At 53.7% G+C, this 25,802-nt stretch overlaps 1 protein-coding gene across 1 annotated transcript; it reads left to right on the forward strand.

Moving 5' to 3' along the window:
- The first annotated feature begins 4,414 nt into the window (after positions 1-4,414).
- ENO1 (enolase 1) lies at positions 4,415-19,803 on the forward strand. Its single transcript, XM_047871449.1, has 12 exons — positions 4,415-4,571; positions 7,031-7,124; positions 9,787-9,882; positions 11,315-11,373; positions 13,688-13,757; positions 14,351-14,484; positions 14,895-15,117; positions 16,214-16,411; positions 17,194-17,395; positions 17,896-18,004; positions 18,179-18,237; positions 19,370-19,803. Exons 2-12 carry the CDS (start codon positions 7,040-7,042, stop codon positions 19,437-19,439), a joined length of 1,305 nt encoding a protein of 434 aa, XP_047727405.1. The 5' UTR covers positions 4,415-4,571; positions 7,031-7,039; the 3' UTR covers positions 19,440-19,803.
- Positions 19,804-25,802: the final 5,999 nt, after the last annotated feature.

Genomic DNA, 25,802 nt, shown 5'->3' on the forward strand with positions numbered 1-25,802 from the left:
AGCGAATCACAAGGGGCCAACCCTCTTCTGAAGAACTCAGCCCCTGCTTTTCCATCTGGAGCTCACACACTGCGTGCGTCCTCTGACCTCTCCTTCCTTGGCAGTGATGGGCATTTTGGAGTGGGCCGTCTGAGGGTTCTGCACTCCTTTGCCTCTAGAAATGCCACCCGCCTAGCTGACAGGCATGATCCCTCTGCGTTGGCCACATCAACGGGGTTTCTCGGCCTCTAGAGTTGCAGCTGCCTGGGCCTCCATTTAAGTGACAACCTTTAGAACTCTGAGGAAAAGAGAGTGGGAACAGATAGGGATTTAAAAAAAAAAAAAACCCTAGAGACCTGTCCCTGCTGCTGTTGGAGATCTGGGCAGCTCCCAGGCCTTCGTCCCAGCTTTGAGAGATGATTCCCATGCTGATGAGAAAGCTCTACCTGGGGCTCTTACAGCTCAAGGCTGTCTCCTGAGGTTAGGATTATCGCATCATTTCAAAGACAAAGGAATTAAGGCTCCAAGTTAGAGACCCTTCCCTCTGTCCTTTAGGCTGATTTCCTCTAGCCGGTCTGGAGCCCCTTACGTCCCCACGTGCTCTCCTTCATGGGCTCCTCCAAGGGGAACTCTGCTCAAAGGTGCCTGCTCCTTGCTTCCCCAATTTCCCTCGGTGGTGGTGGTTGTTGTTTTTTAATGTTTGTTTATGCTGAGAGAGAGGGAGAGAGAGAACAAGCGGAGGAGGGGCAGACAGAGAGAATCCCAAGCTGGCTCCGCACTGTGAGTGCAGAGCCTGGTACGGGGCTGGATCTCCGTGAGACCATGACCTGAGCTGACATCAAGAGGTGGATGCTCGGGCGCCTGGGTGGCTCAGTCGGTTCAGCATCTGACTTCGGCTCAGGTCACGATCTTGCGGTCCGTGAGTTCGAGCCCCGCGTCAGGCTCTGGGCTGATGGCTCAGAGCCTGGAGCCTGTTTCCGATTCTGTGTCTCCCTCTCTCTCTGCCCCTTCCCCGTTCATGCTCTGTCTCTCTCTGTCCCAAAAATAAATAAACGTTAAAAAATTAAAAAAAAAAGTTGGATGCTCAACCGACTGGGCCCCCCAGGTGCCCCTCCTGTGCATATTTTAAGTTGAGTCTATCTCCTCCTTCCTCCTCTCACCTGGGCACCCCTAAATACCCTCCTAGCAGTGATTGTGTTTAAAAACCATAGTGTGCTCCGTCTTCCTAAATCCGTGTCTTGCCCGATCCCTGCTTCCCCCTGCTGATTTTGTGAAGTCACCCCTGAAGAAGGCAAAGGAGAGGGCTGTTGACAGCAGAAAGCCCTAAGACACGCCCTCAAAGCTACCACAAAAGTAGAGGGTTGACTGCGATTTACGATGAGGACATGTGGATTTCTTTCAGCGAAGGACTTGAAAGGGTGGGGAGTTGAGAATCAATCAAATTTCTAGAAAAAAAAATTTCAGGGGAAGAGTGGAATTTCCATCTCAAACTGGGTCAGCACTCATATACGTTGCTGGTGGAAGTGTCTGGAGGTACAGGTACTTTGGAAAACAGTTGAAGATGATCACATTCGTGAGCCACATCTGGTTGTATGTCCAAGGTATGCATGCGTCTTGGAGAAACTTGCACCTGCACTCAGGAGACATTTGCAACAAGGTTCATCCCGGCGTTGTTGGTGCTAACAAGTAAAAAAAGAACTAGGAAACCACCCAGATACCCATTGATTAAAAACAAAAAGTGTGTTGTTATTCACACAATGGACTACTACATCCCTGAAAATGAGCCATCTATGACGGAGCTTACAGACGTCAAGCTGAGCCCCCCAAAATTGTAGCAAAAGGCTACAATGTATGATGATATCTATGTCAAGTTCAAAAAATATTAAACAACTGTAAAGAGAAGCAAGGGAATGATAAGCACAAGGTTGGTGGATACTGGATAAGATGCTGCCCCGTCTGGGGCCAGAGAAGAATACACAGGGACATTAATGGCATCGCTGATGTCCCCTTGCTTAAGCTGGTGATGGGTACACAAACATTAGTTATTCTTTTCTTTTATTATTCTTTACACCAGATACACTGTATGTATTCTTTGATATATGTGAACCACTTAGTAATAAACATGAAAGCCTCATAGTCTGTTACGAGGAGAGGCCAATCACGCAGGACCCCTGCCGGTCCTCTGTTCTCCTCCGATCGCTTACCATCTCAGGCCCCTTGTCCAGCCCTGAACTTTCTATCTGGCTACAGACCCGCCTTCTGAAAAAGGCAGGTCACTTTTGCAGCCGGCCAGCAGTTTTCAACTAGAGGCGCACATATGTGCCACAGAGGGAATGAGTAACCCAGGTGGGTCGTAGGCTGCTGCAAGATTCACCTCCCCCCAATCCTGGTGTCAGTCAGCAAATGTCTTTCAGGAGCTATATCTGAAGTGCTTCAGGGTGGTCTTCTGATATCAGCCTTGGATGCTCTTATCCCCTCCCCGCCCACCAGGAAGGTGAGTGCTTTTGATACGGCGCCGCAGAAATCGCTCAACAAGCATTCGGTCAGTGATCAGTAATAACTAAATGCCCGTAACAAAGTAAACGCTCCTGCACTGGACCGGAGGCAAACGTGAGCCCCGCCTGCTAACAAAGCCTCAGGAGCTGTGGAGACCGGGAGGGCGTTTGGCAGCCTGTGGATCTGGGGAAAGATGGGAGGGCATCTCTACCAATCATTAACATTGAGCTGCAATTTGAGGTCAAGGTGCTGGCTCAGAACGCTATGCTGCGGCCTCTAAAAATCTTGCAACAGCAGCTGAGCTCAGGTTCTGCATTTGATTTCCTGCTAGATTCATTGGGTCTGGCCAGAGAGCCTTGTCTTTCTATCTTTATCGCTCTAACCATGTTAATGTAAAATAAGAGAGATTGTTTTGGAGCCCTTTCAGGGCCACGCCTTAGAATTGCTCTGAATATGAGCTCTATGAGGCTGATTTCCGTAGTTATAAACGCTGAGGGGTTGTTGGCTGTTGATTTAGCTGCTGAGTCATGGGGCCCGGATCTAGGTTTTAAGCAGTCTGAAACATCCAGTGTATTGGTGAAATCACAAGCTCTGCTTGCAGAATTCACATAATTCTTTAGGAAACATTTTGCAATTTCCTTGGTTTTTTTAGCTGAATGTAATCCTAAAATTATTGCTTAGCCAATGGGAAACACAATACTGTGCACCAGTGCCTTGGAAACCTAAGCCAGTAGCTCAGGGGATAAAAATGTTAGGAGCGAAGGAAGAAAAGAGGGCCAAAAGAAATATTAAATTCGAACACACATTTGAGTCTCCACCTGCGAGGCAATGCAGAAAACAGAGATACGTGACATTTTAGCTCTCAGATTTACAGACCAAGAAGGCGGCTGACAAATACAAATGTAACGATAACAGAAAATGAAGTAATTGCCTTAGCTCTTCCTTGGACGAGGGGAATGTGCTACGGGGCTGATTCTAAATGGGTAGCAGTTCTTTCTGGATCAGAAAGGTGAAATCGAGCACCCACACTTTCCTGTTTTTCATTTGCCAGACTACCGTGGAACACCGCCCGCTTTGAGCTTCGAGAACTCCCCCGGGTCTGTGTGAAATTCCAGTCCCAAATCATAACGCCTATGGTTCACAGGTATCGGGTGAGAAAGGGAGGAACACGAAGTCTCCTCTGCAGATGCAACATTAAGAGCCAAAGGCCGAAGGACCACAGGGGACGCACGTGGAGAAGTGCTCAAAAGGCATCAGCTCCAACTGTGGGGAAGTTAACTTCCTTTCGGCCACGTCGCCTGATACCCTTTGACCGACGCACAAGAACAAAACGACGGGGTCACCGCGGCAGGCGGGCGGCCAGGCGCGCAGCACGCAACCGCGGGCGGGCGCACGTGGCCCCCAACACCGGGCCCCGAGGCCGCGCAGCAAACTCGGCCTGGGAGCAGGGTCGAGGCCACCAGCGTCTCCAGGCCGACCGGGTCTCCTGCACCGAGCTGCGGAGCGGGGCAGGCCGGGAAGGGCGGGGGGGAGGGCAGCGCAGGTCGTCGCCAAGGTCGTGGGCCGGACGTGCGGCGCCGGAGCGACGCTGCGTGCGTGCGGGACTCGGAGTACGTGACGGAGCCCCGAACCCTCATGCCGGCCGCCCCACCCCGCCCCTCCCCGGGGCCCCGGCACCGCAGACCCCGCTCGGCCAGAGGTCCCAGCGCGGGGCGGGAGTGGAGGGCGTCGGGACGGGGGCTGGCCCGCACCCCTACACAGCCATGGGGAAGTCGGGGCCCCCCCGGCCCCACTCTGCTCCCCGTCCTGGGGAGTCGCTTCCCCCTCCGGGCCGCAGCGGCCACTGCAGTCCCGCCCCCTCCAGGGAGGTGCGAGCCCGAATGACGGCACGCCAGGCCAATGGCGAGGCGCCGTGGCGGGGGCGGGCCGGGGGGGGGAAGTGGGCGGGGCCTCGAGGAGCTGGGCAGGAAGTCGGGGCAGGCGGCGCGGAGACCCGCTTAGAGCCCTCGGCGCGCTGAGACCTTGCGGCTTATCCTCGCGCTCGGTGTCTGCGGCACCCTCTGCTTCTTTCCCGGGCAGCGCTATCCGGCGGTCAGGTAGGGGCTCGGGGAAGGGCTTCCGAGCCGGCGCCCAGGCCTGCGGGGTCCTGCCCTTGAGTCCGGCGGGGACGTGGAAGGGGCGGGTCGGCACGTGCGAGCCGGCCTCCGGGACTAGGGGCGCGGCGCCGGGCTTTGCCCGGGGCGGGGGCAGGATCTGATTAGCCAGCGATTATGGACTCATGGGGCCTCCTAACCTGCGGGAGCTCGGGAGTAGGACGCCGCAGGCGCGGAGGGTGCAGGGCTTTGGGGAAGATACGGGCCTAACTCCGGTGCTCATTAGCGCCAGGCCTTTCCTAAAATGGAGGAAGGGGTTAGGGACGGGAGAGATGCCCAGGAAGCCGCGATCCCCTCCCCCCACCAGCAGCCCCTGCTCCCGGCTGGGGGCCCTGGGCCTGCAGTCGGGCGGCTGGGGGACGGAAGGAGCAGCGACTAATGAATGGAACTTCAGAAAGTCCTTATTCTTAAGGAGGCTGCGGCAGAACCGTTGCATAAAGGGGAAAGCCCTCCAGGCGACCTCGCCCAGGTCAGGCTGGAGCTGCTCCCGCTGCCCGGCCTGGCCACTCGCAGTCGGCCCCCGATCTGACATAGAAAGGATGTCTTTTTACGAAAACTTCCTGTTCGTTTTCCCCCTCCAATGTGAGCTTCCCTCTGGGTGGTGTGGCCCGTCGGTGACTCGCAGCCGAGGACACACGTCGGCCCTTGACCGCCCGGTCCACACGTGCTGCCCCTGGACCGGGGTCCAGGCCGATGAGCTGTGGAGACCAGCCCTCCTTGCTGTCTCTGCTTATTGAACGTTAATGACTGTAGGAATAGTTTCCTATCCAATTTAAATTTAATTTTATTTTCACACTCTGAAATAAGTTGAATATTTTGTCTTAATGTCTCTAACATGAAACAAAAAATGAGATCTTGCAACTGCCTAAGGACATAGTGTAATAAAGATATGTTTAAAAGTGCATCTGTCTCTCCCTCTCTCTGCCCCTCCTCCACCCTCTCCCAAAATAAATACACATTTAAAAAATAAAAGCGCATCTAAAACCTATAAAGTGAGGCTGGCAGCCTCCGGTGGGGGGGAGATTGACAGCAAAGTGCCTGAGGGGACTCTTTTGTCTGGTGGTGGCAATCATACACAGGTATAATTTGCCAAAACTCGGACTTAACCGAAAGCATGAAGCTAAAAAATATGTGTAAACAAATTTGCCTTTTTGTAAGATAATAAAAACTGTATGCCTTTTTTTGTTGGCTAATGAATAAAACTCCATTGTTAACCTAGACAGCGAAGCCACAGGAGTGACTTAAGTGTCTAATTTTGAAACATAAAAAAAGAAAGATGCCATTTGCTGCTTCAGAACATTCCAGGCAAGATACTGGAGAGGAGCCCAGCTAGATAATGGCTCTGAACACTCGCCCAATTCCACTAGGCCTCTTTCAGTCCTAGAAGTTTATTTCTTCCTTGGGAGCCCCTGGAGGGGAAGGTGAGAGAGGGCTTTCTTTGAGGATCTGCTATTTGCTGTTTGTGGCAGATCTTTTGTTTGTTTGTGCTTTCAAAGAAGGCCTCTTCCCATGGAGCATCTTAGCATTCAAAGATAGAATCTGTGTTGGGGGGGGCTGGCTGGCTCAGAGCATGTGACTCAATCTCAGGGTGATGAGCTCAGGCCCCACAATGGGCATGGAGCCTATTTTAGAAAATTAAAAAAAAATTTTTTTTTAAAAAAGCAAAAATAGAATCTTTATTCTTTCAACTTAGGACATTTCCTAAGTGAGTTTTTTTGAATGGGTAAAATGCCTGTTGAAAGAAATACTAATTAGATGTCACTGTGCATCCGGTCTTGGTAAAGATCCAAGTACGGTGAAGCGTGAAACTGGCAATGGCAAAGATTGTGCACAGACCAAGGACACTCCTGGCCTCAAAATTTCTGAGCATCCAATGTCCAGCAGTTGAACATCTTACCGCTTATGTCCCTAGCTATTCACTGTTCCACTGCAAATCAGGTTTTCCTCCTCGGATCACATCAGGGTTGTTGGTTTTTTTGTTTGTTTTTTGCCCTGGGTGGGTTTGCTCACGACCTTCACGTCCCCTTGGTCCTTACTTGGTCCTTCCATTCCCACGCCAGCCCTCGTTGGGAACTGTTGACAATAACCCGTTTCAGACTGCCTCCTCCTCTGCTGTGCCGCATGCCAGCAGCACAAGAATCTTTCCGGTGGTTTTGGGTTCTCCCTGGCGCACATTTTCTGGCTTTCTTTGCTTAGAGGACAAGCCTTGGGCTGCTGGGATTTTTTAGGCCCTTGCAGAGCTGGGTCCAGCAGGCTTCCCGACTCTTGTCAGCCTTGCATTCAATATCTGTCCGGTACGAATTCTTTCTTCCTAGTCCAGGAACCCTCAGAAGTGATTCTTTAAATGTACGACCCAAAACCGCATTATGGTTTATGGAAATATGAACTGTGTTTCCCCACAGAAAGTCACCATGTCTATCCTCAAGGTGCATGCCAGAGAGATCTTCGACTCTCGTGGGAATCCCACCGTTGAGGTGGACCTCTATACCTCCAAAGGTACGTGGGCCTTCCTTTCCGCAGTTCTGCTACCACACTCCCCCCCTCCCCCCCTTTTTTTAATTAAACGACAGAGCCTTAGGTAAGAAAAGGTGGGTCGTGAAAGCCTTCCGTCTGATCCCCATGTGCTGGTAGGTTGTGGTTCCTGGCTGGGAGGAGGTGGGGAGGGTTGCCAGACACGGGGTCCTTGTCCTGCTGCTTCTTGGCATTTAAAACAGAAAGCAGGCTGGTTCCTAGGTCAGTGAGGAGAAGAAAGGCCATTCCTCGTCCTTAAAAGGGCCCATCGCTCGTTTGCTTCTCAGCTTGCTGTCACCAGCATGGCCGATCTGATGTGGTAGGACGGGGGTTTCTCCATTGAAAAGGAAAGATCAGAGGAGTGCAAGTGTATGTGAAGCCTTCTCTTTGTTTCCAGAAATCACTCTTAGACCAAGGATTGGGGACAGCTCTTAACATTGGGTGTTGGGCCATTCCATAGGCTCTTGTTTTCTGCCTAGCTGTAAGTCCTCCCTCGAGGGATTTGCCCACGTGGGAAAAATGGAGGCTTCTTTTTTTATGTTTCTTTTCAGAGCGCCCGCAAGTGGGGAGAAGGGGAGAGAGAATCCCAAGCAGGCTCCACACTCAGCGCGGAGCCTGACGCGGGGCTCGATCTCACAAAACTGAGATCGTGCCCCGAGCCAAAATCAAGAGTCAGTCAGCCGACTGAGCCACCCAGGCGCCCCTTAAATGGAGACTCTTAAAAGCTTTTGGCGGTTTTTAACTTTAAGGAAATTTGGTGTGTTCCGTCCAGCAATGTCTGAGCTGGTTTCTAAATGGACCTTGGGTGGGGTCGGAAAAGGAGCCTCAGGCAGAATCACCCAGCGGCGCTGAGCGCACAGACCTGCCGCTCAGAGCTGAGTCATGGTCTGTAGAAACCCCGGCCCTTCCCTTCCTGCCCTGCCCGCGGTTCCTTGCTGTGGCGGGTGCTGTCGGCACAGGGTTTCTTCACAGCACGTGCTTCGTGCCAAATACCCCAGGGTTCGAGGAGAGTGCTGGGAATTTCCTCGCGGCTGGCAAGACTGGCTTGCTCACAGCGTGGAACTTTCCATTTGGAAGTTAACGGACTCGAACCAACAGTGAAAACAGGATTCAAGATACTAGAAGATTGTTGGGGGGGAGGGGGGGAGCATTCTCTTTGAAACACTTAAAAATGACCAAATATTTTTTTGAAATTTAAACAAACGGAAAGTTTTCTCTTGTGTGTCTGTCGATGCTTTTCAAAGACAGGAAATAGTGGATTTGTGAAGAGCCTTTCATCACTTTTTTTTTTTTTAATTTATTTACTTTTAAGAGCAGTTGTAGGTTCACAGCAAAATCCAGCAAAAGGTACAGACAGCACCGGCCCCCTGTCCCCACACGTGCACAGTGTCCCCCCCGGAGTGGGACATTTGTTAACATTGGAACCTGCCTTGGCCCATCGTCGCCCAGAGTCCATAGTTACATCAGGGTCACTTTGCTTGCTTTCGTGGCTCCTTCACCTCGTCCAGTGCCTGGTGGGGACCTAGAAAGCCAGGGCCCGTGTCAAGAGACCACGTGTCCTGCACACGCCATCACTGCAGTGACGCAGGCAGACTAACGGACCGTTTTTTTAAAATGCCTGCTGGATTTTTTTTTTTCCTTTGTTCCTTTGCCTTCTCATATCTCAGGTGGGGAAATCCCTTACGGTTTCAAGTAGTTTCTAGAGGCCGCCTTCACTTCCTGCTCCCCTGAACCTGTCTGCCTGCAGTGCCAGATCCTCGCAGTGTCTTTCTTAACAGCGTCCTTTTCCAAGATCAGCTACGTTTACGCTCCGTAGTCTAGGTCTAGCCAGACGGCTGGTTCCTGTGTCCCCAGGATGGCATAGCATGGTGCTTGATCGCCTTCCAGTGTTCCCAAGCTGGTACCTGTACTGTCCGTATTTTTTATACCTCCGCATGTTTTTATTGGTTATGCGTGGAAATGGTCATCTTTTCGATATAGTGGATTGAAGAATATATTAATTTCTCTTGGTTTTACAAGTTTAGTTGTTTCTTTTTAGAGGTGGGGGGGGGAGAGAGAGAGAGAGAGAATGAATCTCAAGAAGGTGTCACAGTATCAGCCCAACGCGGGGCTCGAACTCACGAACCGTGAGATCATGACCCCAGCTGAATCAGATGCTTAACCAGCTAAGCCACCCAGGCGCCCCTTGGTTTTACTTTCCGACTTCAGTGTAGCTACTAGAAGATCTTAAACCTCATAAGTGGCTTGCATCGAATTTCTGTGGGGCGGTGCCACGGGGGGGGGTGGTCACAGACCAGCTGCAGGACACGAACGGGGAACTTGTTAGAGATACAGGCGCAGAGTCTTGGGCCTCCCGTTTCGGAACCTGCATCTTAACAAGGTTACCAGGTGATCGGTTGCGCACCGGAACATCCGAGAAGCTCTGCTTGGAAACTTTTTCTTGAAACTAGAGAGATTCACCAGCTTTGCCATAGGGTCCACGTTGGAGAATGGTCCCCACGTGAAGGGCAGGAGAGACCGACCATCTGGGTCCCCCAGGTGGTGGAAGGACGTGTTTCCCAACGGCTGCCATCTGTGAGTGGGTGGGACTCCGCAAGGGCTGGGACTGTGTCTCTCGGTCACGATGTCTCCCTCCCTCAACGTCCAGGTCTCTTCAGAGCCGCTGTGCCCAGTGGTGCCTCAACTGGTATCTACGAGGCCCTCGAGCTCCGGGACAATGACAAGACACGCTACATGGGCAAAGGTAAGAACCCCTGCCTGCCTCTGGAGCGTGGCTGCGTGCCTCGTCCACGCCTCCAGCCCCTGCTCCCGGCCTGTCACAGCCTCCCCACTCTCCACATGCCTTGTATTTGAGGATGGCACACCCTGATGTGGCCCATGGTGTTGATGGTGAGCGTGTACTCTGTGCCTGGGGGAGCTGGGAGGGTTGGCATGTTGATTCCAGCCTTCCTAAACCTGTGAGCTCAGGGGCAAGAGTTTTATGCTCATTTGTACTGCACTTGGTCCAATCTGGAAAATTCCTGCTTAGGGAACTCTAGCGCAAGAGCCTTGCCGTGTTCCCGGGAGGGCTCCGCGGGCCTTCCAGACCATCAGTCCTCTCCAAGGGGCTGGTCTCAGTAGAGTGTGTGGAAGGCCTGGCTAATGGCTCACCTACAGACCAGTCCTGGCAGCTTGATCTTTCTGTTGGGGGATTCACGGACCTGGCAAAGCCAGCCTCTGCTGGGCTGTGCTCAGATCGACCTGTTACTGTCTTGCGAAGTTCGCCTTACCGTAGACAGAATCTGTGTGGCCAAATCACAGAACAGCAGCTGGGGCCTAGACCATGCCTTCTCAACAGAGCAGTATCGCCCCAGGGGTAGGAATTGGTTCTTGGGGAGGCAAAAAAATTAAAAAAAGAAAAAAAAATCCTACAATATTACTTTGTTTTATGGTCCTCCAAAGGGCCACAGTATATAAATTGGGAGTATAGCATATCTGTGGCATTAAATTTTCAGAGAAGGGCGATTCGGGAAAAGGTCTGAGAAGACTGCAGGGGAAGGGTGGTGATGAAGTGAGCTAGGGAAGCCCGCAGCCAGCGCTTCGGGGATTATCTCCCACGGGTTCCCGCTGCTCCCGGCTCAGGCAGATACTGGTCCCAAGCAGGCCTGGCAGCACCTCGACTGTAATGAGGGTGACCCCGTGGTCCCGAGGACTCTTCCTGCCTTCCTGTCTCCTCTCTGTTCTCTCATTCCCTGTCCTTCACAGCCTGTTCTCTTCTGAGTCTGTCTTTTTTCCTTCTCTGTCAATCTCTACTGGTCAGGTGTCTCCAGACCCGTTAAGTATATTAATGAGTTCCTGGCACCAGCCTTGTGCACACAGGTAATACACGGGGCATCCTTTAGTGTCTGCGGCTGGTTCCCAGTGCATGGTCTTCCAACTAACTTCCCTTCAGACATTCTGAGATGGTTGCTCTGTGTGTGGCTCTAATCCTTGGGGGTCCTAGGTAAGAGCACTCAGACTGGGCCAGAAAATACCCCAATCTTGGGGGGACAGAAATGGGGATTTGAAAGCGGTCCCGTTTAAGGTCTCTGGGCGGGCTTCTGAATATCTGGGTTAGTATCCTTGGTGGTTCGCTCAGTGCTGCTCACGCCTGTTTTTCATTAATGCCGGTAATTTGATTTGATTGTTCCTTCTAGGTGTCTCAAAGGCTGTTGAGCACATCAATAAAACTATTGCACCTGCCCTGATTAGCAAGGTAGGACCTGCCTCCTGATAACTAATGTATTAATGCCATCAGAGCGTCTCCCAGGCCAGTGGGCTTTCCTGGTTATGGAAGAGCTTATTCTGAGAGCTCAAGGAGCCAGTTGGATTCCCTGTCCTGCGTGAGAATGACCTCACCTTTACTAATGCACCCCCTGCCTGCGTCCACACCTAACAGCGCATGGAGTTGGATCAGAGCGCCGGGAGACTGTCTCATGACTTTTCCCTCCAGCTATCTTGACCTTTGGGAAGTTAAGATCCAGATTTTTTTTTTTTAACGTTTTTATTTTTATTTTTGAGACAGAGAGAGACAGAGCATGAACGGGGGAGGGGCAGAGAGAGAGGGAGACACAGAATCGGAAGCAGGCTCCAGGCTCCGAGCCGTCAGCCCAGAGCCCGACGCGGGGCTCGAACTCACGGACCGCGAGATCGTGACCTGAGCTGAAGTCGGACGCTCAACCGACTGAGCCACCCAGGTGCCCCAAGATCCAGATTTTAAGAGTGGCTCTTGGGTGTTGAGCAGAGTATCCACGGTGACCGACCATTTTTCACGAACCGTGGAATTATTTACTTTGTTTTTACTGGCTTTTTTTTTTTTTTTAAACAACGGATCTCTGGTTGAATAAAATTCGACTTGGAACCTCAGTGTGTCATAAAAGTAGGGTGAAGTAAGGAGGGGACCCACCAGCCCAACCCACTCCTGCCTCAGCCCCGCCCCGCCCCGCCCCAACTCCTGTGGCACTGGCGAGGGCAAGAAGGATTTAAAAGCCCTTGGCTAGGGAAGCCTTCTCAGGCCTGGAGCCAGCTGCAGCGGCCCGCCCGTGCCCCCCCGGGCGTGTGCCTCCCCTCCTTGAACTTATCCTGTTCCCAGGGGCGCACAGGCCCCTCTGTTGTTTGTCCCCGGCTGGCTTACCTCGGCCTGGCCTTCGCGGGCCTCGGTGATGGGTCCCCAGGCGGTTTCTCGTGGCTGCTCTGCCAGCTCACGTGCTCCGACCCGGTCTCCCGGGCACCTCCACGCACCCCTTCGTTCTTTGTGCCCGGGTGCCCTTACCTGGTGTGACGAACGCGGTGAGAAGGGCTTTCCTGGGCATCTCTCTTCCCTCTGGGGAAAGGAAGCCGTCTTCACGCTCTTCCTGGCGAGGGTCTACCTGGAGCCGTCTTGCGTGGCTGACGGCTGACTTTGGCCAGACGTGCTTTGTGAAAACTGCCGAAGATACCAAGTTATTGACGTGGCATGATGCCGTAATACGTGGTTTTCCTTTCGTATTTTAATTTGTGTACAAAGCACTTTATAAATAAAATCATAGATTCTTGTTAGTTATGAAGTTTTTAAAGTAAAGCTGACTTTTAGTAAATTGTTTTAAGCCAGCTTTTAGGACGCCAGTGTTTTGGGGGTTTGTTTTTTGTTTTGTTTTGTTTTGCTTTTTTGTTTGAAGTAATCTCTATACCCAGTGTGGGGTTCGCACCCACAACCTCGAGATCCAGAGTTGCATGCTCCGTTGGCTGAGTCAGCCAGGTGTCCCTTTAAGACACCAGTTTTGGGGCACCTGGGTGGTTCAGTTTGTTGGGCATCCGACTTTGGCTCAGGTCATGGTCTCGCGGTCCGTGAGTTCAAGCCCCGTGTCGGGCTCTGTGCTGACCGCTCAGAGCCCGGAGCCTGCTTCGAATTCTGTGTCTCCCTCTCTCTCCGCCCCTCCCCTGCTCATGTTCTTTCTCTCAATAATAAACATTAAAAAAAAAAAGAGCCCAGTTTTATTACTTTATACTGGAAACACTCATTTTGATCAGTCATCAAGCATTTTGCTGAATGATTGGACTACCTACTTGCAAAAGTCCTATCTCCCTCGAGAACGTGAAGTTTGCCGTCACTGAGGGTACCCAAGAGGGGTGGTCCTGTCACTTAACCTTCGAGGACCACAGCTCGTTGGCATGAACAGAGTTCTGTTATTTATTGCCCAAAAAAACTGCACTACTTAGCACGGTCCAGGCAGCTCTCTGCCTTACACAGGATGTAATTTCGGACTCCCCAGGTAGACCAACCTCTGTGACGCCAGGTCCGCATCTCGGGCAGTTGATCGTTGGCTCCCTAGTGCTTGGAGAAACGTCTGAGAATGCGAAACCAAGCAAAAGGCGGTTTTGTGACTCCCAGGTTCTCTTGTTTCCTGTTCCCCCCCCCCCCTTTTTTGCCTCCCATACAAATGCATAGCATAGAACTGATTCAGGATTGGCACAGTTCCAAAGTTGTCTGGGTTCCGGGGAGGGGAGTGACCACGCTCCCCCAAGCGGCTGACCCTCCCTTCTCCCTGCAGAAACTGAGCGTTGTGGAGCAGGAGAAGATTGACAAACTGATGATCGAGATGGATGGGACAGAAAATAAATGTGAGTGACGGGGGTGGAGTCGGCCGGCCTCCCAAAGACCTTCCGACCCTCTGAGGGTCACCGTATGTGACCAAGGACTGTGCAGCGTGATCGTCCGCAGGCTCTGCGGGGCCCATCAGCTCACCATAATAAAATCTGTTCTGGGGGTGTCTGGGTGGCTTAGTCAGTTAAGCATCGGATGCTTGATCTCAGGGTCGTGAGTTCAAGCCCTACATTAGGCTCTGTGCTGGGCATGAGGCCTACCTAAAAAACCAAACACGTTTGTAGATATTAGGAGAAATATCAGGTGACAGCTTGTGCGTGGGGTTACTTCAAAGAGGCTTTTGCTTTACGGTGATTGAGGCAGTTTGTGGAATTTGCCAGAATTCCATAGACCAGAGAAAGGGCTTTCTCTTCTGGGGAGAAAGCAGATGAATCCACACGGCGTGCCGTCATGTTCCTGGGTCGGACACCGGAAGTAGGTGCAGTAGAGAGGAATGGTTCTGGATCCAGGCCGGGTGCGCTCCCGTGTCGGAGTGCGGGCCAGAAGGCTGGCAAGAGAAGGGTTAAGAGTTACGGGTAAGAAACTGCTTCATTGAACTCTTCTGTTCCAGCTAAATTTGGTGCAAACGCCATCCTGGGAGTGTCCCTGGCAGTCTGCAAGGCGGGGGCCGTTGAGAAGGGGGTGCCTCTGTACCGCCACATTGCCGACCTGGCTGGCAATGCTGAAGTCATCCTGCCGGTTCCGGTGAGTGGCTTTGAACTTCCCAAGTGAGGAGCCGGGAGTACTTGCCGGTGGGGGCCTGAGGCCTCCCACCACTCGATCTCATCCACATGTGACTGTCCCAGCTCCGTGGGTACAGGCCATCTCTTGAGGTCTCCACTGCGAACACCTGCCCTTTGCTAAGAGTGACCCTGAGCTGGGGACTCCACCCCCCCGTACTCCACGTCCTTCCTTGCCGACGGGGGGATGAAAATCCCACTGGCCTTGTTGGGTCGGGGGTGTTCGCTGAGGTAGCAGCCAGTCCGGGACCGCAGGTGCGCCTGGTGGCCGTTCCTGAGGCGTCAGGGGAGACCTGGTGAGCATCTCCTGGCCGCGAGGGGGCTGCTTGCTGGGATTGTCTGGGCCGGATGCCGCATCTGCCTGTCTCTCCCCAGGCTTTCAACGTCATCAACGGCGGTTCTCACGCCGGCAACAAGCTGGCCATGCAAGAGTTCATGATCCTCCCCGTTGGTGCCGCCAACTTCAGGGAAGCTATGCGCATCGGTGCGGAGGTTTACCACAACCTGAAGAACGTCATCAAGGAGAAATACGGAAAAGACGCCACCAACGTGGGGGACGAAGGCGGCTTTGCCCCTAACATACTGGAGAACAAAGAAGGTACGGGCCCCGGAGGGGTCCCCGGGCGCACAGCACCTGCCCGCACCTGCCGCTCGGGGCCGTCCCTCTTTCCACCTCTCATGCGCCTGCGAGCGGAGTTCCGGGAAGGGGTGGGAGCCGGGCCTTTATTTTGTAAAGTAACCGGGAATTTCCTTACTAATTTGACTTCTGAGCAGCCCGGTTAGTCTGAAGCAGGCTCGGCGGTGGGGCACGGGCTCACTGTACAGCTTACTCCTGCCATCCTTGGCCACGTCGCGATGGCAGAGGTTTGAAGTCCGCTCTGTGTTCGGGCTGCTGTCTGCCCCACGCCGGGACCAGCGGCCGCCTCGGCTCGTTCCGCCACGGGAGCCTCACGCGGCGTCGTTTGGCCTTGAGTCCTTAGGCACAGAGTTAAATGTAAGCGTTGAGTAGGGCACAGAGAGTCTCGGGACAAGACTGAGCTTTTGGTTTTGGGAGGGAAGGAGGGTTCAGCCACGTTTTGTCGCTTTCAGCGGCAGCTAGCAAAAGAAAAGAGTGGCCATCCTGCCGTTCGGGTCAGTTACAAGAAATGCTTATGTTCAGCCATTCGGACCTATACAAAATGATCCTCTCACAGGGTTTAACGTGGTAGTTTGGAGACGTGTGGCGTGGAACAGGCGCCGAATGTGTCTGTCCGCTTCCGTCCAGGCAGCACTGCCACGTGAGGCAGAGCAGAGCCTGGGCTGGGGTCACCCTCGCCGTCCCGGGCCCTTGGTCCACTGGGCTCCCTCTTGGATCCCAGCCTTTCGGCACCGTCGAGAACCCATTCCTTGGGACGGCGGATCTCAGCCGGGCACCGTAACTGCGTCTTGGCCAGCACAGCTGTTCCTGGGTGCTAAATTTGGGAGTATCTGTCCGTGAGAACGCCTCGTAGAGTGGAGACTGAATTTCTCACTCGGTTATCTGCCGGGGCCCTGACCGACGGTTTCTTGCTCCAAAGCAGAAAAAAGTTAACTGGAGGGCTGGGGCCAGAGCATCTCGTGGTCTTCCTGTCAGGGTGCCCATTTGGCAGGGGTCACAGGGAAGTTTTCGCTCCACCTGCCTGGCTTCCGATCTTGTCGCCACCCTCTCTTCCCAGCTCTGGAGCTGCTGAAGAACGCCATCGGGAAAGCCGGCTACACCGACAAGGTCGTCATCGGCATGGACGTGGCCGCTTCTGAGTTCTTCAGGTCGGGGAAGTATGACCTGGACTTCAAGTCTCCCGATGACCCCAGCAGGTACATCACACCCGACGAGCTGGCCAACCTGTACAAGTCCTTCATCAGGGACTACCCAGGTGAGTGCTCGGGGCGGCCCCTTCTCCGGCCACTGCCTGCAGCGCTCTGCCGGCTGGTGGCGGTGCTCCCGGGCAAGTGCGTGGGGCACCTGCGCCCCCACCTCCCTGGGGGAGGGCTTCACGGAGGTGCCGGTGCAGCAGGTGGGTCCAGGATGCCAGCCAGGCACTGACGTGTGCTAGGTTGTTTGCAACGTGTCAGGACTTCTGTCCCTGTCACCACAGCCACCTGAGCAGATGCGGTCCTGGCTCCCTTGCACAGGTGGGAGCGAGGCTTGAAAACCCGACCTGCAGTGTTTTCCGCCCACTGCGAGCCGGCGCTCCTCCGGGCACCATTAATGCCGGTTCACGCGGGAGGGAAACTGAGGCGCAGAGCGGGTCAGTGATGTGCCCAAGGGCGGTCAGCAAGTGTTGGAGCATGAATCAGACCAGGAAGTCCGTGCGTGAACTCAAAGCTAAAAAACGTGCCCAGGGTGGAGCCAAGACCAGCCCGGCCCTTGGCTTCCTGAACCCACCGCTCTATGCTCAATGGCACTAAACTCAAGCCACCCTGGGCAGGGAAGTGTCCCACTTAGCAGCTCTGGGGTCCCGGGACTACAGCTGACTTGCCTGTCACAGGAGTCGGTGGGTCGGCAGAGTGTCTCCGGGGCTGGGTCGGGGAGCCGGTCCTGTCCCGCACGGGAGAGGGGTGAGGCCAGGCAAGCAGCGAGCGGGGAGGGGAAGGAGGCTCGGTTGCCCTTCAGCACTGGGGTCTCACCGGCCAAACCTGGCTCTCGTTTCCCCAGTGGTGTCCATCGAAGATCCCTTCGACCAGGATGACTGGGAGGCTTGGCAGAAGTTCACTGCCAGCGCCGGCATCCAGGTGGTGGGGGATGATCTCACCGTGACCAACCCGAAGCGGATTTCCAAGGCCGTGAACGAGAGGTCGTGCAACTGCCTCCTGCTCAAAGTGAACCAGATCGGCTCCGTGACCGAGTCCCTCCAGGCGTGAGTGTCCCGGGGGGGTCAGCTGTCAGGGAGCGACGCACAGAGTCTCAGCCAGAGCTCCCGGCTGGAACTATAAGGGGCTTCTAGTGGGCGTCCCGGGTGGCTTCTGGATGAGCCGTGGCACCAGGGGGCTCGGGTGTCGGGCCGCTGTGGCCCCGGGCCTGACCCCTTTGTGGCTCCAGGCTCGTGACTTCATTTTACATGGAGGATATCGGTCACAGGCACGGTCAGGAGAACAAGTCTGTCTGCCCAAGGAGGCTAGACCCTATTTTGTAAACGTGACCTAGAGGGCTGAGAAGGTCCTCAGGACTCTGTGACTGGAGAGAAAGGTGGGGGTTCTCGTCATCCCCAGGAGTTGAGAGCTTGGTGGCAGCTCCTGGCTCCGACCCCTCCCGCGGTCTCCTACCAGGGGCGGCGAGCCCCTGGCTTCAGGAGGGGCTGCCGTGCCCTGGAAGTGGAGTCCCGCCGTCACAACCATCTGGGTTGTTTCCTGACTTCAGGTGCAAGCTGGCCCAGTCCAACGGGTGGGGCGTCATGGTGTCGCATCGCTCCGGGGAGACCGAGGATACCTTCATTGCTGACCTGGTGGTGGGACTTTGCACTGGGCAGGTAAAGAGCTTCTCTGACCTCAGCTGCCCGAGCAGAAGCGGGAAGGGGGGAGGCAGACGGGGTCCCGGATGCCCCTTCATCCCCTGGTTCCTAGGGTCAGAAATCCCGCCCAGAACGCCCACGAAGATTGAGAGTGCATGGCAAGCACACGTGACCTTTCCTTTCCCTTTCTAGATCAAGACAGGTGCACCTTGCCGTTCTGAGCGCCTGGCCAAGTACAACCAGATCCTCAGGTAAAGAGGAAGCCCGGGGGCACTGGGAGCTCTTGGCTCTGCGGGGCGTGTGTAGATGCGGGGCGGGGGGCCCCCGTGTCAGGTCGTGGGTGACTTGGGCGGAGAACCTTGCCCCTTGGCCCCAAGGCTGGAGCCGGTCCCGTGCTGCCACCTTCTGGTGGAGGAGGGAACAGGCTCCCCCTTCAGACCTTCGCAAAGCCGTTAGAGCTAAGAGAGATCCCCAGCGGATATGTAGTTCAGCACCCGTGTTTTGTGGACGGGAAACCGGGGCTCAGTGAAGAAGGAAATTCAGGGCAACAGGAAGGTTTCCACTGTTCAGTGCTTCTGGATATCTGGTCCCTTTTTATCATAACATGTCCATGGAAACCTCCTTAACGTGGAGACTTGCCTCCTTTTTTGTCCCTTTTGTTAGTCTCGCAGGAAAAGAAGCCTCTCTTTCGTAGTTCTGCCCACGTTACCTTTTCCTTAAACAAAACGTGACTGGCAGAGCACGCGCCCTCCCCCGCCACGCAGATAGGGCAGCTGTTGGTACTCCACGCTTCTTCTCGTCCGCCTGCCTTTCGCCTTTTTGGCTGGAGAATTTTCAGCACATTCCAGCCATATGATTTCACCTATGGATACCTTAGCACACGTCTCAGAGATAACAGTTATGTTTATTTTTTGATGTAACCACCGTGCTGTGAGAGTGTCCAGGGTTCAGTCGTGCCATGACAGTCGTGCCCAGCATTCCTGGGGCCCGTCTCCCCTGGTGCGACACCAGGATGCAAACGCTTCATTCAGGGCCTTCCCTTCTTTTGTCCCCGTGCCATTTATTCGAAGAGACTGGGTTGTCCTTTCGTTAAAGAACGTTTTTGTTATATTCTGAGAAGTAGCGGTCTTGACTTATCTTCTTGGGAAACTCTGGGGGCAGAGAAGGCAGGGAAGGCTGAGGGGCAGCAGGTGGCCCACTTGCTGGGGGAGCCGGGTGGACGGGGGGGCCCGATGCTCCTGTCTTCCTGCTGGTTCCGAGGACCGCATCGAGGAGGCTGGGCGAGTGCCAGGGCCTGGTCCCCGGGTGGGGAAACGTAGGCCTTGGGGGTGGAGATTTCACTTCTCTTTCTCACCCCCTCCTCTCTGTCCTCTGCTTCCCCAGAATTGAAGAGGAACTGGGTAGCAAGGCCAAGTTTGCCGGCAGAAGCTTCAGAAACCCCCTCGCCAAGTAAGCTCCGGGCGACGCACCCTGAGCTCTGCGGTCCTGAGTCGGCTCATTAGATCTCTGCTCCTGGCGTCCCCCGGGCACCTCGAGGCCCCTGGCCGGAGCCTCTGCTAGTCAAATGCCCTCTCCCTTCCTGTGATGTTCTCACTGCTTCCTTAGAACCGTGCAGAAGCCAGGCTTGACCATCTGGAACCCTGCTGGAAATCCTAGCTCTGTAATCATGTGATTGGCCCAGATCAGTGTTTTCTCACCTCACTTCCCACCAAGTGTCTGGAGCTGAGTCTGTGTATGTTGTAATCACGAGGTGTCCACAGGCGAGATCCCCAGTGGTTTTGTTTGCAGAATAAAAAGGCCTCAGTGACCCATTGAAATGTGTGTGTGTGTGTGTGTGTGTGTGTGTGTGTGTGTGTGTGTGTGTACAAAACATTCTGAGTCTGTCCATTCGTCATGTCTTGAGTGTTCATGGAGTGTTACACTGGGGTACAGGCCTGTAAGAGTTGGGATGCTTTGTGTCATGACAAAAAGGGACAGGAGTTGAGGACATTTCATAAGTCCTTGGGCAGGGCATTTGAGGCAAAAGGGGAAGGGGGGACATGTTGTATCCTTGAACAGAAGTGGAGTCCTTCCTGGGAGCAGAACGTGACTTCTTACTTGGGAGAAAATACAAACACAGAACTATTACAGGTGACCTCAGGGTGGTGGCTTCTAGATCACGTGAGCCTGTAATTGTCCAAACCGGAAGGCCTCCTGGATAGAGCACAGCCAACCATCCTGGGCAAGCTGGAAGGTGGTTTCTGGGTTCCTGGGGGAAGAAGGTAAAAGGATAGTTGAACGGCAGCTCTGGGGAGGTGGGAGGGCGTTTGGAAGGCCTTGGAATCCCATTTAGATGAATACAATTTAATGCCATTCCTCATTCTTCCTAATATTTCTGCTGCTTGAAAGCTACACGTAGTGATGCCCACAGCACTGCGACCTGATCAGCTCTGCAGAAAGCACCCATACTGTGTTCATGAACACCCGAGCGTGAGGAGGTACATTTACTTAGAACTGAGAGATGAAGTATTGTGGTTACTCTCTGCCCCTTGGAAGCATCTCGTGTTTTCTTTCTTCCCCTTATTTGGTCAAGTCTCGAATTGTGGGTTTTGTTCTGTTTTGTTTTAATGCTTATTTTTGAGGCAGAGCAGGGGAGGAGCAGAGAAAGGGGTTGGGGGGACAGAGGATCCAAAGCAGGCTCTGCACTGACAGCAGAGGGCCTGACGCGGGGCTCGAACTCAGGAACCATGAGATCTTGACCTGAGCTGAAGTCAGACGCAACCAACTGAGCCACCGGGTGCCCCTCGAATTGTGTTTTAATCCCCAGCCTGAGGACTAGGACGCCTCCTCGTGGGCATTTTTCTTTATTGTTTATTAGTTTGGATTTAACTCCAGAGGCAGAATCAGTGGGAAAAGGCACATCGAGAGATTTATCACAAGGAATTGGCTTCTGAGCCTGTGGGGCACGGCCGGGCAAATCCAAAGTCCATGGGGCAGCCCGTCAGGACCGAGCCCGGGCACAGGTGAAACCTTGATTCACAGGTGGAATTTCTCTCTTGGGGGAACTTCAGGCCCTGCCCTTAGGACCCAACTGATTGAGTCAGGAAATCCCGGTTCTCTGCACACCCAGGTCTTCCGTGATTATTTACTTAAGGTCCAGTGACCGGTGGCTACTTGCGTCTGCCGGATAGCCTCACGGTAATACTTAGATTCGTATTTGATAGAATAACAGGAGTCAGAGTCAGGTTGACAGGCCACAAAGCCACCGCCCACCGTCCACTCTCCAATCTCCAAACATCCATAACCAAGTCCTATTTCCACCTCGTGTGGTATAACTCCCGTGGCCGAAACCACCCCGTCCGGATGTCAGTGACTGGCTTCTGGAATTGATTCTGGAGGGAAAGGAAGCCTTCCTTCAACCAGGCTTGGCAGTCTTCCTAGAATTCGATGCCCAACCTTAAAGCAGCCAAATTTGGTTTAGTGTCCTCGTTTACTGACACCGGTTTAAAGCAACAGCAGACAAAGGCATTTATCACTCCGGTCACAGGGCAGGTGGAGGTAGGACCCCTTTCAGAGGCGCACCGCCTATATAGAAGGTTGCCGGCGTGGCGCTGGGGCCGTTCGTGGCCCAGCGTGGACCGGGAAGAATCACACCCCAAAGGACCTTTCCCGAGGAGACCCGTCAAGCAGGTCAGGTGACATTAATTCTCCGTTTCTAGAAAGCCAGTCTTGGGCCTTCTGCTGGCCTATAATGTGAAATGTCTCTGGATCACAAGTGTTCCAGGAACTGCAAGTGCTTTTTAGTAAACACCTTTGTCAGCATTCTGTTAGCAGCCTCTGGACTTGCTTTATGAGTTTTCCCTTTTTAACTTCGTATTACAAATGCTTTTCCACAAAGCATACATTTCTCGTCTGTGGTTATCTTCCAGCCTCCTGCCACTCTGACGCCAGAACAAAAATCAACGGAAAATTTGAAGCAGTTGGGGGCGCCTGGGTGGCTCAGTCGGTTCGGCGTCCGACTTCGGCTCAGGTCATGATCTCACGGTTCGTGAGTTCGAGCCCTGCATCGGGCTCACTGCTCTCAGGGCAGAGACCGCTTAAAATCCTCTGTTCCCCTCGCTCCCTGCCCCTTCCCCACTTGGGCACGCGCATTGCGCTCTCCATCTCAAAATAAATAAACATGAAGAAGAAAATCTGAGGGGCGCCTGGGTGGCTCCGTCGGTTAAGCACCCAGCTTTGGCTCAGGCCATGATCTCGTGGTTTGTGAGTTTGAGCCCCGCGCTGGGCTCCACGCTGATAGTACAGAGCCTGCTTGGGATTCTCTCTCTATCCCTGTCTCTCTGCCCCTCCCCCTGCTCGCTCGCTCTGTCTGTCGGCCCTCGCAGTGGCCCACGCAGAGGCAGAGTGCAGTAGCCGAGAGCACAGGTGGAGCTGGACGGCTTTGGATTCTGGCCTTTCCACTGACCAGTTGTGCCCAGCGTCCCCATCTGTAAAATGGAGCTAATAATGCCGCGGCGCTGCCTCCCGGGTTATTGCTCACACCAAGCCAGGCCCCGCAGTTAAACAGGCACAGAGCTCCTCACCTCAGAAGAGGTGGGGGGCACAGGGAAGGGAGGGAGGGCCTCAGAGCGTGCAAGGCGTCGTGGCCAGGAGGGACCGGAAGGGGAGGGTTTGCAGCGGGCGCTGCCAGCCCCCCGGGGACGAGGACGGGCACCACTGAGCCGGTCTGAGGTTCAGCGACCTGACCCAGGTCTAAGTCGCATTCAGGGACAGGCCACATCTGTGCCACGGTCACAACACAGACCATTTCCAGCACCCCCAAGACTTCGTCCAGCCCCTTCCCAATCTCCACCCCACCCCTTGGGCTCAGGCAACCTAGTGGTTTTTTCTTTTCATTCTAATTAGCTGTCAACATCTACAAAGGAGATTTTTTTAAGCATTTTTTTAAAGTTTATGTATTTATTTTGAGAGAGAGAGTGAGCGTGAGCACGAGAGAGGGAGCGACGGGGGCGGGGGGCGGTGAGAGAGAGGGGGAGAGTCAAAGAGAGAGGAGGAGGGAGACAGAATCCCAAGCAGGCGCAGCAAAGAGCAGGAGGCAGGGCTTGATCCCACGACCTGAGCAGAAACCAAGAGTCAGACGCTTAACCGGCTGAGCCACCCAGGCGCCCCCGAAAAGGAGATTTGTTGTAAAAAATCCATTTTCTGGTTCTAACGGGTTGAGAGGTCGGCCACCCCGGCCCGTGTGCAGGCAGCGGCTGGCCGATCACTTCTGCTTCCCCGACTTACACACCTGCTCAGCTCCCCTCGGCTTTCAAACGTGCAACCCTGCTCCACGGGCCCTTCTGCAGGCTGATACCTTCCCGGTTTCTTCCTTTTCTGTGAAAACCCTCGATCCCCAAGGGCTCTGGGAGTTCAGGGCCTCCCGGGCTTTTCCGCACTGACACAGACCTTGAACGCCCCAGCTCGTCCAGACCCAGAAATGGGGTGACCCTGCACCACCCTCTTCCGATTCCACCCGTCGGCTCTAACGGCAGGCCAGCCTGGCCAGCGGCCTCCCCCCTTCCTCCTGCCCGTCCTGCTGCCAAGTTGGAGGACTGCTGTCCACTGGGACCAGGGATGACAGCAGATTCATCTGCATATGTGACCTAAGATGGTAATTAAACCCAGGCGCCCCAGGGGTGGGAAGTAAGCACATTAATTCAGGAGCAATTAAAAGCCTCCAATATCACTGTCACGCGGCCGCCACTTCTGAGACTAACTGATGACACTCGCCTTTTTGAGGGGGGGCACGTTCCCCAGACTCTGAGTCCTCTCCGGGACCCCCGATGATATCCTGGAAGAGTTACTGTGCAAGAACCGTGCCCTCGTCTTTTTTGTTGTTGTTGTTGTGACAAAATGTACGTAACAGAATTTCCCATTTTAACCCTTTTCACGTGTACAGTTTAGCAACGTTAAGTATAGCCAGCTCACTTGTAACCATCACCATTATCTGTTTCCAGAACTTTTTCAGTGTCCCAAACAGAAACTCTACCCTCATGAGGCAACGACTCTGCCTTTCCCCCATTTATTATACTTTCTCTCTCTCTGGATTTTCCTGTTTTAGGTATTTCACGTAAGGGGACTCTTACAAGTTTTAGCTTTTTTGGCCCGGCTTACTGCACTTAGCGTAACGTTTTCAAGGTTTATACACACCAACACTTTATTCTTTTTTTTTATGGGTGAATGCTATCCCATTTTATGGGGACTCCTGGATGGCCCGGTAGGAAAGACGTGCGCCTCTTGATCTCAGGGTCGTGAGTTCGAGCCCGATGTTGGGTGTAGAGATTAAATAAATAAATTGGGGTGCCTGACTGGCTCAGTCAGTTAAGCATCCAGCTCTTTGTTTCGGCTCAGGTCACGATGTCACAGCTGCATGAGTTCGAGCCCCACATCGGGCTCTGCGCTGACAGTGTGGAGCCTGCTTGGGGTTCTCCCTCTCCCTCTCTCTCTGCCCCTCCCCTACTTGGGCTGTCTCTGTCTCTCTCAAAATACATAAATAAACTTAAAAAAACAATAAATAAATACTTTAAAATGTAAACAGATTGCGTATTAAGAAATATTCCTTGGGGCATCTGGGTGGCTCAGTCGGTTGAGCGTCCGACTTCGGCTCAGGTCATGATCTCGTGGTCTGTGGGTTTGATCCCCGCGTCGGGCTCTGTGCAGACAGCTCGGAGCCTGGAGCTGCTTCGGATTCTGTGTCTCCCTCTCTCTCTCTGCCCCTCCCCTGCTTGTGCTCTGTCTCCCTCTCTCAAAAATAAATAAACATTAAAACAGAAAGGAAACCACCGCCAAATCCAAGGTTATGAAGATGTGTCCCTATGCTTCCTCCTAAGAGTATTATAGTTTTCACTCCTCATAGGTAGATCTCTGATCCATTTTCAATACATGCTGTAAAGTAAGGGCCCAACTTCATTCTTTTGCACATGGATATCCAGTTTTCCCAGCACCGTGTGCTGAAAAGACTGTCTTTTCCCCACTGAGTAGTCTTGGCTCCCTTATCAAAAGCCACATTACTGGGATGCCTGGGTGGCTCAGTCAGTTAAGCAGTTAAGCTCTTGGTTTCGGTTCAGGTCACGATCTCACGGTTCGTGGGTTTGAGTCCCACGGTGGGCTCTGTGCCGACAGCTTGGAGCTTCCTTGGGATTCTCTGTCTCCTTGCCTCTCTGCTCCTCCCCTGCTCTCTCTCTCTCTCAAAAATAAATAAAATAAGTGTTTATTTATTTTTGAGAGAGAGAGACAGAGTGTGAGTGGGGGAGGTGCAGAGAGAGAGGGAGACACAGAATCTGAAGCAGGCTCCAAACTGTCAGCACAGAGCCCGACGCAGGACTTGAACCCATGAACCGTGGGATCATGACCTGAGCCGAAGTCAGATGCTTAACCAAATGAGCCACCCAGGAGCCCCAAGGAGACTTTTTTTTTTTTTTTAATAGCAGAGATTTAAAAAAAAGAAAGAAAAAAGTGGTTGGAGGTTAATAGCATGATCTCAGAACCAATCAACTGAACGAGAAGGGAAAACCTAGAGAGTGAGGTCAGCCAGGCCTTCAGACATTTTCAAAAGGTGGGATCAGGAGGAAGCCATGGCCTTGGACTTGCGAGACCCCAAGTTAGCTCATGGATCCCGCAGTCCGGGGGGCTGGGTGGCGAGAAACGCAGGCCTGAGGTTGTTGGGACCCTCAGGGAAGGGGCGATGACCCTGGGGAACCCTGTGTCTCCCCAGACCAAGGGACTCTGCTTAGCAAAAACAAGGGAGAGGCCAGGGGAGGGACCACAGGCCCTTCTGGAACCCACTTGCCCTTTC

This window comes from Prionailurus viverrinus, chromosome C1 (assembly GCF_022837055.1).
Source record: "Prionailurus viverrinus isolate Anna chromosome C1, UM_Priviv_1.0, whole genome shotgun sequence".
NCBI lineage: Eukaryota > Metazoa > Chordata > Mammalia > Carnivora > Felidae > Prionailurus > Prionailurus viverrinus.

Coding starts and splice junctions, on each gene's coding strand:
- ENO1 (XM_047871449.1), top strand. CDS start 7,040: ATGTCTATCCTCAAGGTGCATGCCAGAGAGATCTTCGACTCTCGTGGG. Junction 9,883..11,314: donor GACACGCTACATGGGCAAAG/GTAAGAACCCCT, acceptor TGTTCCTTCTAG/GTGTCTCAAAGGCTGTTGAG. Junction 14,485..14,894: donor AAGTCATCCTGCCGGTTCCG/GTGAGTGGCTTT, acceptor GTCTCTCCCCAG/GCTTTCAACGTCATCAACGG.